This window comes from Daphnia pulex, chromosome 1, assembly GCF_021134715.1.
Source record: "Daphnia pulex isolate KAP4 chromosome 1, ASM2113471v1".
Taxonomy (NCBI): Eukaryota; Metazoa; Arthropoda; class Branchiopoda; order Diplostraca; family Daphniidae; genus Daphnia; species Daphnia pulex.
In genome coordinates, this window is record NC_060017.1 from 1,427,437 (window position 1) to 1,441,904 (window position 14,468).

The window sequence follows — 14,468 nt, forward strand, 5'->3', positions numbered from 1 at the left end:
ATTTATGTTTTATGCCGAAAGTTTGAAACCAAAAATTTGGGTCGGGAAGAAGTTGGAAGCTTGGAACTAAAATTATGTGTTGGGTTTGAGCAACAGCGTAAAAACTAAAATATTCACTTGAAAATTAGAAAGAACTTTGCATCAATTGAATAATTTACTAAAAGATGTTTTCGTTTCACGAACTTTTATTCGCACCGTGTAATAAGAGTTGAATGTGGAGATGGCTCATTATTTTCAACAAAGAATCCTTTTCATGAATGCTGGATGTTTTTCCAAGATTTCCATCTCCTACGAGGGTCAAACTAAAAAAAAAGTTCAAGATAGTGTTGAGCCCATTCTTCCACGTTAGTAACAGCTATAAATAGTAACGGAAATGATTGCCCACATCAATTTCTATCGCAGTTGACGCAAATAAACCACAAGGTAACGAAGGGTTTTGCCGGGTTTTGCGGTAATATTGATTCGAGGTCCATTCAGACACTACTTTGCAGAGAGTATTACGATTTTTTGGTTGGTTCTCGATGGGTGTGAAACCAACGGGACATTTCAACTTGATTGTTCACACCAACCGCGAATGCATCGCTCGTGATGATTGTTGTTACAGTCGAGACCGCCTTGATTTTGCGTTGTTTGTGGGGTAACCACATATAGGCAGCAACGATTGGAGTTTTGGCCTGGGATTTTGAAATTCGCCCAGTGGTACAAATTCTTTGTTATCACCCGTTTCCCGTTATCATGGCAGGTAACATTCAAAATAGGGCCCGCTAAAATCAATTGACACCCAAATGTCAACGTTGATATCGTCAACGCTATTTAGTATTTACCTGCTGGTAGAATGTGGCGACTGTTCTTTTTTCTTTAGAGGTGGTGTGATCTTTAGAGGTGCGCATAAGGACATCGTTGTTGGATCTCTCAGGACGTTAATTCACATGAGCCATTAAAAAACACTTGTCATTATTTCAAATCTTTTTTTAAAAATCGTGTCAATTTCCAATTCGAATTTTTAGAAAATCATGTCGTAGAATTGTACAGAGTCCCTTTCCAGTGCGTGTATGCCAAGTTTGGTTTATATGGTGCATCCTTTGTACCTATACTACGCTGACTCTATATAAGCCGATAATAAGACAGTAATGTGTCATGGACTCGAGGGATTTCGCCCGTGATTTACGACTCATCTGTCTTTGTCACCCACGAACTGGTGGAAACAAGAGCCGGGGTTCAAACGGTTGATCAACTTGTGTCTTTTTTTTCTTCTTCTCCTTTTTGTTTTTTTCCAGGTCATTTTTTTTTTTTGTTGTAAAAAAAAAGGAGAGGGAAACCCTTTAATTTCGTTCTCAAAATCATAAAAAGAAACGCTGGGAGAAACTGATGCTGGAACAAAAGGGAGGAGTATGTGATGTTAGGGTCCTCTCGTTGTTTCCCACTTGAAGCCTCCTCCCCCCACTACCACCTATCCAGAGACCAGTAGTGTATATACAACACACACCCTAAAAAAGTAAAAATAAACTAAAACAAAAAAAGCGTATCAGCTTAGGTTTTTTTGAGAAACGCCAAGCAAAGCACAAATTGAATTTGTATTCTCTCCAACGGACATTTTTGTCTTTTCTTTCTTTGTTCATCCAATTATTGAATTGGAATTCAATCTCGCTCTCTTTTTATTCACGCGCTGACTTGTGTTTTATCCCGCCACAATAGCTGGAACATTTCTAGCGCGAAAACGTTTTGAAATGTCAATGAAAGAAATAGCGTCCATCACCTGGCGTTTTTTTTTTCTCTCTCGATACGGTTCACGACGCAATTCGTGACGCCTCAAAAGTCAACATTCCATTGGGCTCGGTTATTGACAATCTGAAAATACTAAAAAATTGTCAAATGTCGTCCCCCACCATTCTATACCTATTGGAATCATAACTGCATTGGAATTAACTGCAGCTATAGTCCTATAGGGTCATCCCCCCTCCCCATGTGATGGCAATTGATGAGAAAAAGGTGACAAATCAGTGTGGGGATGGACGGGTGTCAAAAATAATCGAAAACCACCTGGAATACATTTATAGCCAGGCCTATAAATTCCCTTGTTGTCCCCCTAAAAATTTGTTTGTTACCTAAAAAAGAAAATGCTTGGCCGGAAGGAAAACGGAAGCTCAACTACCTAGTATATTGTACGTAACCAGGCTTTAGCCTGACTACGTCTATAAATTTGGAGGTCCGCGTATCTCTTGTGTCTATTTGCCCCCAGATTGAAGATAGGCCTATCAGGACCAACCTTATAACTACTACCTCTCTTTTCTTGGGACGATGGATGGACCATAGGGTTTGGTTACGCTCCGTCGATAGTCGGAGCGACCTGGGCTTCGTGTTTATTTACGGTGGGGTTATAGATGACACTTGCTTCCTCTCGCTGGTGCCATATACCATCCCGTAGGTTGGAAATGTCCATTCAATATGTAGGCTATATATACCCCTTGTGTGTTGTATTGCCCTTTGGACATGTTACCCTGTCGATTAAATGGTTTTACAGTCTTTAGGATGAGGTGGGACACCAACGGCAATGTAGAGACATAGATAGGCCAGGACCAAAGGGGGGAAAAAAGGGAGAGGGGGTCATATAAAATCGAGTGTTGGATGGTCGTTTTGTTTTTTCCCCCCTCATTTCCGATCCACCTATAATGTAAACGGTTCCCAGTTGGTTGTTGTTGGATGCACCTCCAATAAAACTGAAAATCTGAAGAAAAAAATGTTGCTGAATTGAATTTCGACTGTGGATCAATGGCCACATCTGTAGTGGCTAGATGTTGTGATGGGCATAGTAGAGTCTTTCTAGGCTGGTGTAGTGTTGCATCTTTGGCGAGGGACATGTGCACCGAGCGGCGGCCAGTCGATCGATCGGGGGCGTAGAGAAGGGAACGAATTTACCACCGGGTGTGAGTGTGTGCATGTACAATAAGTTCCTATGATCTTTAAGAGCGTCGCCTGTGTGTGTGGCGGTTTCGTATTGGAGCCCCCCAGGAAAGTCCAGTCGTCTCGAGTTTCGACAATTCGACTTTGACGGATGAGCTTTCATGGATCGGCCTTTCAAAAGAGGAGAACGGGATTGTTGCCATTTAGAAGAGGGTCATTCCACTCGAGCGGCCGTCGTCGATACGCAACCGGCCAGCCAGCCTCACATGTTTCTCCTTTTCAGCATCAAGATTTGATATCGATTCCTCGCGAGCCACACACACACACGCACACACTTTTGCCCTTGTCATCTGATCAGATACTTATAGATCTAGTTTCATGCCAAAATTGAAAAGTCCAAAGAAACTCCTGTTTCAGTCTTCTATGCTGTTCCCTCCTGTTTCAATTGATGCGTTTAGCTAGAAAATGTATTCTGCGTCTACCCTTTTCTCTGTTGGAAGAAAAAGGACACTCCGCTGTGCCGTGATGGAACTTCCGGAGGCTGGCGAAAGAGAATTGCCCCACCGCGCTCTGTCTTTCCATCACAAGAGTGTAGTAAAAATTCAGAAACAGTGGAAAAAAGAAAAGAATGGAGTCGATACGAAAAAAGGAGGGAAGCGCAGTTTTCTTAATGAGTCCTTGTCAAGCCCAAAGCGTTTACCAGAGTAAAAAAAAAAAAAAAATAAAAAGGGAAAAAGAGAGAGAGAAAGAGGCCATTGATTAGTACCACACTCGTTAATCATTCATAGAAGAAAGGTCAACTACACACATCTCTCATTTGAGAGGGAAACTTTCTACTTTTCTTCCACCGAATGAATGAATGCAGCACAATGCGCGATCTAAGCATATGTCCCTTACACGCGTCATTGAACAGTTTTCTCTCGTCTCATCGAAATTCAATTTCGGTGAGGCCATTCGACCATTTCATACAGAAATGCATCATTCTTTTGATCGGGATTATACTGAGTCCGCCGTTGTATGAAACTTGTCATCGCCGATACGTCTATGTCATCGTCGGTTCTTCATCTTTTTCTTTTCTTTTTTTATTTCAAATTTGGGATTTGTATGAAAACGGGAATAACTGTTGTACGAGACGTTCTACATTATCATCTTTTTCTGTTGGGCCTTTTTTTTCTGCATTCTCCTGACGCAGCAAGCCATGGCGACGGCGACGCCTTGCCGTCGTTGAATCACTCATTCAGGGGGCGATGACGGATCGACCAAGAGTAGGCGGTCCCGCTTCTCATCATCAATCCTCTGCCTCGGGATGATGTCCGCGGCTTTTATGTCCCGTCCTAAAACACGCTCCTGTTGACGTATAGTGGCAGTCTCTCTCTATAACTGCTGTGTAATCTGCGTATGTAACGCTTGAATAAAAAACCAACGGCAACAATAAAACCAGGAGAGTGCCCGTTACTCGCACTGCATTAACTCGACTCGGAGCTAGACAAGCTTTGCTTTTCATAGAGTGCCGATGTGTAGTGTGTGATGAAATATGGCGCAGTATCCCATCCGACTGTCGGTTGCAGAGCGAAAGGCGTCCTTTTTGTGTTGGTGCGCACTTGTTTGTATAGCCGTTATCAATCAAAGTGAGCGTGAGAGTAAAGTTCAGGTGTTTATTGTGCGAGCAAAAAGGATTTTTGTTAAGACTTTCCATTCAATAAATAAGAAAAGAGAGTTGGGAAATAGGAACATGATGATCACCAAAAGATTTAGTTATAGGAAAAATGTATTTTTAGGAAAGAGAAGAGTCGTTGCACGATCGTGTGGAGGATGTGAGGGCAACCGATTGCGAGTGATAAACGTGTTTTTATTTGATTGTGAGAAAATGTGGAACGATGTACACTGATGGCTTCATTGACTCGCTTCGGCGAAGAGCATTCAAATACTTTGGAATGATGAATCGATTTCTAATGACCTTCTTTGCATGATGGGTGGGGTGCCTTGTCTTTTTAAACAAAAGAACCGACTGAATTTCATTGACCGTTTTTTTTAATACCTCGAGGCGTTCCCACACTAGTCCTTTGTGTGTCTCTTGGATTTTTGCAGCGCCAATTTTTGAATGGCCCACTCAATCTAAGAGCAAGCCTTCTTCTTCTTCTTCTTTTTCTTCTTCCTCATCTTGGTCGTCGCCTTCTTCCTCATCTTCTTCCTCTTGTTCGAGGTTGATGACCTCTCCGGGATTGGCAGGTTCATCTTCTGCCAACAGAGTTTGGTTGCTGCTTAGACTTTCCCCATTAAAAATCCGCCTAGCGTTGGCCAAACAGGTTTTGACGCCGATGGAATTTCCGGTCGACGCTGAATATCAATAGAAAGAAGGAAAAGGCAGTTGAAAACATGCAATCGATCAATTTATCCCGTCGTCGTGCAGCTCTGACCTTCCACCGCCGTCAAGAGTAGCCAAAGTTGCAGGAGAGCGCCGACATCGCCCGTCAATTCGGCCAGCGCCAAACCCTGTTGAGCTGAACTTTTGGACAGCTCCTGTTGCCCGTTGGCTGCTCCCGTCACAGCAAGTTGATATGTTCAGAGATATAGAAAGGCCGGAAGGCAAAAAATAACATTATTAAATATAGCCGGCCGACGGCAAAGTTTTCCAACTAGCCTTAAATGTATCATCAGTTAGACGCCGTAGAAGTTTGGGCATCGTACATATAGAAGAACTTTCGTCTTCTTTACACACAACTGCATTACTGAATGCAGGGGCTGCATGGGCGGCACCAGCACCCACCCTGTGTAAATCAAGTTGAGTGAACTCACCCAAATAGAGGACGGCAATCTCGATGGCTAGATGCATTTTTTCGTTGGTGTTGCCCTCGTCGCCGCATTGATTTTGCTGCTCTTCGTGCAATCGCATCAAACTCATTTTGGCTTCAATCTCGCCCGTCAATTCCTCATCTTCCGCCGCCCAGCCGCAACATTTGGCCAGAAAGACGTGGGTGCAACGGTCAAGTTGCTCTTTCTCGATGCCTGCGTCGATTGATTTACCAATAGGCTCATTAATATTGATGTGTGGTGAAAAATAAAAGGAAAGAAAGAGAAAGAATCGATACTTTCGGTCATGTCTTGGATCACTTGACGCCATTCGGCCACATCCTCGTCGTCGACGCCGCTACGACCGCCGTCCCTTTCGTTCTCGTCTTCTTCGACGGCAGAGGCCAAAATGCGCGACACTTCCTCGGATGAGCAACGGGCAATAATCGTTTCGTTTTCTTCTCGCTCAGTTAATGTCTCTGATGACGACAGCGAGTCGTCTACTCGACTGCTGTTACTGCCGCTCCCGCTCCCACTGCCGCTCCCAGTCCCGCTCCCACTGCCGCTGCCGCTGCTGTTGGCTTCTTCAGACTGTTGATGATCTCGGTCTGTTCCCGAGTCTTCGGTCGATGTTAAATTGGTTCGAGACGATGGAATTCGGCGTCGGTGCTGTTGATGGAAATTCCGGGAAATTCAATTGGGTTTAGGTTAGTCGATTCAAGTTTGAATGAAGTCTGATCAAGTCGATGATGTACCGTTTTGGTCCTGGTCCTTTCTTTTGTATAGACAATGTGCGATGGCTGCTGCTGCTTCCAGAAATTCTCTCTGCCCTTGAGGTATTCGAGAGTCTCCTTGGCGTGATGGATGATTTTCTGACTGGACACGCTCTGATTGTGCAACCCTGTTGTATATATCAGGTCATAGATTTACTAGTGCTCACAGAAACGGCCCATAATATAAACCCCGTTCAAGTGCCGATGCTCAGCAGGCACTCGAGTTGACGACTGTATATTATTACCGGCTTTTTAAAGGTTAGGCTTATGTGTCCAACATCGCATAACTTATTATAAGGCTACCTTATATGACCGGCTGCTGGGTTTCTAGGCTATTTCGGTATGACTCTCTCTCTCTGTATATACCTGGGTTCTCCAACAACCTCTCCAGGTAGATCTTGTCCACGTGAAGGTCTCCGAGTAGAGAAGACTCGCGGTGAGAGGTCGGCCCTCCTTGCCATAGTCTCTGCTGCAGTTGTTGACTGAACTGATTCAATGGCTGGTTCTGGTTGCCGTTGAGCGGAGGCAACCGAGACGAAGAGGACCCTTTGCCCCACGGCGTAGTCTTTTTACTGGCGATCGTAGTGGTGCGATATTGTTGTTGTTGCTGCAGTGTTGGCTGCTTGACTGTGAAAAAACAAAATGAACCCATTTCCAAGTTATTGATATCATATACTACTCTCTCGCCTTATTATGAGGAGGATTGATGGCTTTAGTGACTGGTTATTAGAATGTAATATACCTCCTAAAGAAATTTCGATGGCTTCTTGAGCCTTGCGAACACCTTGATGGAACAGGTCCATGTCCGGTCGTTGTTTACAGCCCATGTGATAAAAGACCAGGGCCTCTTCGAATCGTCCCATTTGGTAGAGAACTTCGCCCTTTTGATAGGTGGCTGTCATAATTTTTGATCACTCGTATCAGTTGAAATCGTAAATCAGTTTCACTTAGGACCACTCACCTCTAACATAGGTACTGTCGTTATTCAGAGCTTCTTCGGCATCGTCCAGCGCTCCTTTAGTGTCTCCCATCTGCAGTCGACAACGGGACCGTGCACACAAGGCGTTCTTGTCTCCCGGCTGCAGTTCCAGCGCCTGCCAACGAAACAATCAAATGATCAAGTCCCGAATATCAAACAATAGTAGTGTTCTTGTTAACGAGCAGCCATCTTATCATTCCTATGATAATTCAAGCGCAATTCAAATGCAGTCGACCATCTCGAGAACCTTGTTGAGTAAATTCTTGGCCGTCGCCAGTCCGCCGATGCGCATCTCAAAATCCGCTTGGGCCAGATACACTTGAGCCGGACTCTCTTTTGGCAACACGTAACGTCCTCTTTCTGAAGAAACAATCGGTTGTCATTATCTAATTACATTCTCGCACGCCTTCCAACGTGTTTCTCTCTCTCTCTCTCTCTCTGCTTTGTATTAGTCGGCAGTACCACTTTTCAGTTGTTTTTCCAGCGTCGTTTTGATGTCGGCGTCCCCCAGGAGGACGGCTGCTGCTCGATCTTTGTCTGTGAACGTCTCGTACTTGATTGGAATGCGACTGTCGGCGTTGGTCGTGCGGTTGCTCCGTTTGAAGAAGTTGACTAGTGTCGGGGGGCCTTGATTATTGCTCTGATTGTTCTGCGTCGATTGATTGTGGCCGCCGGTGTTATTGATCGGCTTGCGGCGGGCCACCAGTCCTGCCGTTTTGGCCATTTTCAGGACTTTGTTGATTCGGTTCTTGGCCATAAAGGATTGCGGCTTGGCTGCTGAAGGAGTGAAAGCCGCAGCAGCTGCCATCGCTACGGCTGTTTTCGCTTTGGGTTTGGCCATCATTGATTTCAGTAGCGGGATGCCTTTTTCTCGATCTTTTCCCGAATTGGTCCCAGACGATTGAGAAGAAACTGCTGAACTGACAGAAAGGGCTGAACCACCGGCCGGGATCGACAGATTTCCAAACGTCGTTTTTTGTTCTTTCTTCATTAACAGATTGCCGAAAGCGTTTGCGGCTGCCGTCTCCTTTGCTAACATTGGTAATTTAGTGCTACTGTTCGGTTTGGACCCGTCCTTATTATCTGACTTGTCTGTTTTGACGCTTTGCTCTGGTTTCTTACCGGATTCATCGCTCGGTTTGGCAGGCTGTTTTGCTGGCCCCATTTTGGAGCCCGTCTTCTCTTTCTGGCTGCCTTTACCCGTCTGCTGTTTCGGTTTCTCTTTTTCTTTGGCCGGCTGAACAGACTTTTTAACGGTTTCGGCTGCCGGAACGACGGGTTGGGGTGACCGGGCTGGTTTGACCAGTTTCCCTTTCAACTCCTTCAACTTATCAATTTGATTTCCCTGGCCGGCTTTTTTGCGGAATTTGATAAGTCGCGATTGGGCCGTTTCGTCTCTTTCCGATTTCGACGAATCGTTTGCTTCGTTCATTTTCGTTGATTTGAGAAGTCTGTGTTGTCTGCCGTGGTCCGGCTCTTTCTTGATGTCGGGTCTCGTGTGGTAAAAGTCAAGAATGTTTGAAGCACAGCCCAAAATGTTGTTGACTTTGTTGTTGAGAGCCTGCAGCGGGGCAACCATTGAAGTAGGCGTCCGACTGCGGAAAAAGTTTCGGCTTCCAGCGCCTTGTCGATTGTTTCCGGATCCAGTAGAGCCAGGGGATGGCGAACGTGCCGGCGTCCAGGGTCTTGATAATTTACCCAACTGGACTATTGTAGCGGCAGAAGAAGGGCGAGAATTGGGGTCTATCGTTGTGGCTCCGGCTTCTCCCGCCATGGCCGACGATGGTCTGCTGGCCGGCATGTAGAAACCCTGAATACTGGAACCAGTGCTGGAGCGTCGACGTCGACTTCGCCGAGTCTGTCCGCCATCGGACAATCGCTTGTTTGCTGCTCTACCGTCTTTGCTCTGCTTTCTTTGCTGTTTGCGCTCCTCTTTTTCGTTTTCCTCCTTCAATTCCAATCGGGGAATGGCCGGCATCGAGTTTCTCCTGTCCTTGTGCATCCGGATGAGATTGGCGGCCGTTTCTTCGCTCGTCATGTTGGCGTGGATGGTCGATCCATCGGGAGGCTGAATGATTATGCGCGGATGACGGAACTTTGACGCCGAATGAATGGCCTTGGCCGTTTTCCTGATTCTCAGGAATTCTATGGACAAAGTTTCTTCGCCGATCCTTTGGATGAGGTGCGGAAGCGGCGAGTCCGGCCGAGAAACGGAAATGACTATACTGGCCGCGCTGCTGCGTCGGGACGAGTCTCTAGACGACGACCCCATTGAATATTGATGATAAGGGTTGGCGACAGAGATGCTCATCCGGCGGCCTCCTCGACGGCCCGCGGCCGAGGACGCGGCCGATGAATCTTGGCTCTCGCGCTCGCCGTCCACATCCGTGACGGAACGAGTTTTTCGTAACGAACTTCGGCCGTTGACGTTTGGATGCGATGATCCATCTTCCCCGCTCACTTCTCCTCTTCCGGGCTGTTGTTGACGTTTGGATCGTTTCCCTGGCGACGTCGATTCGGACGCAACTGGTGTCCGTTGTCCAGCTCCGTGTTTGTTCGATACTGAGACTTGTTTGCTGTCACCAGCGTCCTTTGTCGTCTGCTCGTCTGATTTCTGCTTGTCTTTCTTGGGGACTTTTTTCTTCTTTTTCCCGACAGCAGCTTCTTCCTGTTGGGCGTGTTTCTGCCTCCATAGCTCCTGCGTTATAGACGCGCTCTCTCCACCGGTTCCTTCTTCCGCATCAGCTGAGCTCAAGAAAATGGCCTCGACGCCAGCCACTCCACCGGCCGAAGGCGACGACGCTGTTGCGGCACCGTCGAGTTGTGACTCTTTCATTTCCGGATGAAGTTTAATCCGAAGCGTTTTTGGTTACAATGGAAGAAGTCACACCCCACTCCCTGGACACTCACTCTCTCACACACACACACACACCCTGCGGAACTGTGATTAATCAGATGAGAACACGCTGGCGCATAGTAACAGTAGTTAGTTAGTTAGTTAGTTAGTTGGTAAGAGTTGGTGTGTCTGCTGGTAATTTGGGTTTTCGGTAATGAAGGTGAACCACGGAATCACAAAGGAGGAACCGGAGACGACCGTCGTTCATTCGATGTAGTCGTCGTTACGAGCCCGACTGATAAAACCCTTGACGTATTGTATGCTGCCAGCAACTACTCCTCTGTGCGGTGGTACACCGACGACGAGAAAGTCTTTTTTGTTTAAGTACCAAACCGGGGAATATGGAAGAAAGGAAGGAATAGAGGAGGTGTAGGAATATGCTATAACCAAATAACGGTATGGAGGGAGAATTGTTCGATAGTTCGACTCAACAATCGTTCGGCGTTGCCATGGTGACCACACGACACATCAATTCAACTGCGAAATTGGTCCCCCCTTTGACTGGACTGAATTGTGTGCCTATAGGTTAAATAGCAGTTGGTCCCCCTTTGGGTAAGTCTTGTAACACTCTAAGATTCTAGACTTATTATAGCTCGTTTATCAATTCGGATAATGCCCTGCAATTTTATATCGGTCGTACAAAAAAAAAGGGAGCTAAATGACAAGGTCCCCGCTGGAAGCTAAATGCATGTGGAGCTGGAAACGATAAGTGTAGATTAAATCTACATAGAAGAAATCGTTCTTTTCCTTTTGCTTGGATACATGCAAGAAAGAAAAGCTTCCGATTGTCGTGCATAGATGACGTGGTTACAGTTGCAACGGGTCTTGCCACCCCATTGGATTCTTTTTTCTTTTTCTTTTTTAAAGTTTGAAATTCGAAAATAAAATGGAGAAAGATAGGAGAATAGACAAAGAAGAGACTTTTCAAATCTGTGTACCTGATGATAACCACAAATTGACGATATCGTTTTCCACTAGAAGAAAGAACCGAGAGACAAAGTCACAGAAACGAAGTTGAGATGCCCCAGCAATACCCTGGTTATTCGATTGAATGACAGAGTGCATTATGGATCCGGATCCCCATTCCGTATATTGGCCGCAGAATGTCTCTATTGTCTCCCGGGTGGATCAAAGTCTCCAGTGGGTAAGAATAAAGAAAAGGAAAAGAAGAAACTGCCGTGCCAGCATAGAAATTGTTCAAAATTCACCAAAGTCATTTCCTTTGCTCTCTGGTACTACTGCAGTTTCTTTTAACTTTCTTCTCATGATCCCCCATAGGCCCATCTCTCTCTCTCTACTATATCTTTATATAAAACAACAAAACAGACAACTCGATCAACGATTCAAAATGGCGTCTATTTTATCAATTCGGCTGACTTTAAATTTTCTGGTTATGGCGAGGATATACACGACGAGCGTCTAAATTCGACGACGGGCAAAAGAAAGAAAAAAAGATGCTGTCTTTTCTTTCGTTGACAGACGCAAAATTCTTAAAGAAAAATTGTTTGGTGTAACTTTAGCCCAGTCGCCAATGTGTGCGCAGCTGATGTTTTCGCATGTTGTTTATACATCAGCCGAGTAAACGTGCGTGCAGCTGATTCCAAGCGGCTGGTCTGCTTACGATTCCCGGCTTCACGCGTCTTTTTTTTTTTTTTTTTTGTCTTTCCTATTTTCTTTTATCTTTCCCCCCACATCGCGGCACCAATATGTGTGACCGCAGCCCCGCAAAGATCTTTTCTCCCTCTCTCTGGTTCTTCTCATTGACGTTGCACGCGACTCCAGAGGCTGCGCTGCAGCGTTCGTGATACACATTTGATTGCCTCGGTTCCGTCCTAGTTCTCAAGGCTTTCATGTCACTCACGTCTAATTGATTAGTCCACCACAAGTGAAGCTGAAAGAGTCTAGAAACTAATTTTGTTAGTAGCCCACGCATTGTCCAGTACAGTGTCTAATGTACAATTCCCGAGATGAATGCCATGTTGAACAACCCGGCAAAGTCGGCGACCGTTTGTCTCGCCCGACCGCCGAGACAGAGATGCATGTGCAGCTTTGCTTTCTCTGTCATCTTTCCAAACAAACAATGGTCGTGCACAAACAGCAACCAACTACTACTACGACGTGTTATTTCGCTTGTAGTCTGCGGCTGGCGATCGTTGCTGCCCGTCAGAGTCGCATGACTGAACGCACAACATTCATCACCCAATGATTTCAGCGCGGTTGAATCTCTCTCTCGCTCCTCCATGTCAGATACTAAGACTTATACAAAAGATACGCGCAATTTCTTATGTCCTGCTGGTAATAACTCTGTGCGCTCCTTACTCTCATTAGCGGTTTTGTCTTTGCTCATTTGATTAGTCCATAACTTTTACTCCTCTGGGAGGAGGGAAGACGGAAAAGGGAAATTCTACACGACCAATAAAACAGACAATGGAAACGATGATCAACCCCACAGAGAGACATTTGCTGTTGGCAGAATTCTCTCCCCTTTTTTTGTTTCCTTCCGTCGAGTTTGCAATTCTCTTTAGAATGTTTAGATGCCACTGTCATCGTTGTTCTCTTTTGTCTGTAGAAACAAAACAAAGCACACCAAAAAAAGGATAGTCGTGTGTAAACGGCAGGGAACTCGTTTCTCAATTGTTTCGAGGCCCTCCTTGGCACATCGCCAGCTGCTGTTGTTGCATTACGTGACCGCCCAGGCAAAGGGTCACAACAGCCGAAGCAGCAGCCGGAACAGATAAAAGGAATTGACACCAACGAGTAATATAGGGACCTCTTGCGTATTTAGGTGATTACAGGGGCGCCTCGCCCACCTAGATATCCAGATAGGTGGCAGGCCCCATATAGTATAATATAGTAGTCGCAGTAGTCGTCGTCGTCGTAGTAGTAGTAGTTGTCTAATGGATAAGCGATTTGGAAGTCTGGACACGCACATCATGATTCCTTGTGTTCTATATCTGGCAAGTCGTTTTTGATTTCCTTTCTTTTCACCCTCTCATCTTTTGTCTGCCGGTCGCTGCGTGCCCCGGCATATAAATATGGAAGGAGAGAATGAGGAATAACCAGCGAGCAGAGCAGAACAACTAACTGTCCATGTTGTACGTTGAAAGTTTGGGAGCGATGTGCATGCTGCTGCTGCTGCTGCTGGTGAGAGAGAGAGAATTCTCCGGGTGGTTGGCTCTATTATATGTATGCGGACTGTAGGTTTTTTATATGGCGTTGGTGTTACACTAAAGGAAAGTATATGGCACGGCGGTCGTCGCCTGGTTGGTGTAGGGGTGAGTAGAGCGGCGTCGTCGTCGAGGGCGTCAGATCCATTTGCGCCTGTGGTTTAGCATAGATGATGGCTGAGCTCGGCTATTCGTGACCACCAAACTTTTCTTAGCGTTGATTTACTGCATTTGGTGTGAGTCGTTTATTCTCTACTCCTTCCTCGAGTTGTCTCGTAATGTAGCCGACCGATGGGCTTCAAAAACTAGTGATCAATATGCATGCAAGAATGCACAGCTAGGCGTTACGTCTACCAAAAGGGAAATGAGTTTTCTTATGATGACACTCGGCCGTCCATCTTTTGCGCAGCTCCATGGAATTTTATTTCATCCCCCTTGAACGAGATTACCACTTGATTTTGACATTTTCTAGCCTCTTTTTTCAAAGGCGGAAATTAATATTATCCCACTCTGAAAGGATTTGAGAGACGGGCCAAAGGCCTACTGGGAAAATGAATTTTTGAATGGAACTCTTCAACCCGAAATAAATTGAATTCCACGAAATAAACGACTCGTTTCCAAAGAAATTCACTCATTTCACTCCAGAAGCCTATCCGTTCCGCAATTTCAGCAATTCAATTTCGTCGGAGGTTTTGTCTTATTCTCCGTCAAAACAATCACATTTTCGATCGCACAGAGAAATTCCCTGACGTTTTGTCCGATCTATTTTGACTTGTCATTTGTTGTTTGTAATGGTGCATTTTCATTGTGTCGTTCAAGTGGGAAATGAATTGTCCAAATCTGAAATGACGTTCCGAAATTGCGCAACAGATTTCCATGTAATGGGCACCAACTTGAAGTGGAGTTATTACGTGAGATTAGCTTTTCTTTGTTGCATAACCCTACACACAATAAAACAGAAA

The 14,468-nt window shown here is 45.5% G+C and overlaps 2 protein-coding genes across 2 annotated transcripts in view; one reads left to right on the forward strand and one right to left on the reverse strand.

Moving 5' to 3' along the window:
• LOC124192315 (probable G-protein coupled receptor 158) overlaps positions 1–14,468 on the forward strand; it is a 51,966-nt gene that overhangs the window by 9,350 nt on the left and 28,148 nt on the right. The gene's annotated exons all lie outside the window — the stretch shown is intronic.
• LOC124192303 lies at positions 4,545–11,980 on the reverse strand. The gene is made up of 10 exons (XM_046585523.1): positions 7,906–11,980; positions 7,691–7,803; positions 7,426–7,558; positions 7,207–7,359; positions 6,831–7,091; positions 6,447–6,592; positions 5,991–6,360; positions 5,698–5,907; positions 5,319–5,435; positions 4,545–5,238 (listed from the first exon to the last, which is right to left on the reverse strand). The coding sequence occupies exons 1-10, from the start codon at positions 10,277–10,279 to the stop codon at positions 5,012–5,014; spliced, it is 4,104 nt and encodes a 1,367-aa protein (XP_046441479.1). The 5' UTR covers positions 10,280–11,980; the 3' UTR covers positions 4,545–5,011.

What these genes read in the sequence shown, in the direction of transcription:
- LOC124192303 (XM_046585523.1), bottom strand. Translation starts at nt 10,279, where the DNA reads ATGAAAGAGTCACAACTCGACGGTGCCGCAACAGCGTCGTCGCCTTCG. An exon ending in CCAAGAATTTACTCAACAAG is followed by an intron (nt 7,559 to 7,690) that starts GTTCTCGAGATG and finishes TTTCGTTGGCAG; the next exon opens with GCGCTGGAACTGCAGCCGGG. An exon ending in AAAGGACCAGGACCAAAACG is followed by an intron (nt 6,361 to 6,446) that starts GTACATCATCGA and finishes TTCCATCAACAG; the next exon opens with CACCGACGCCGAATTCCATC.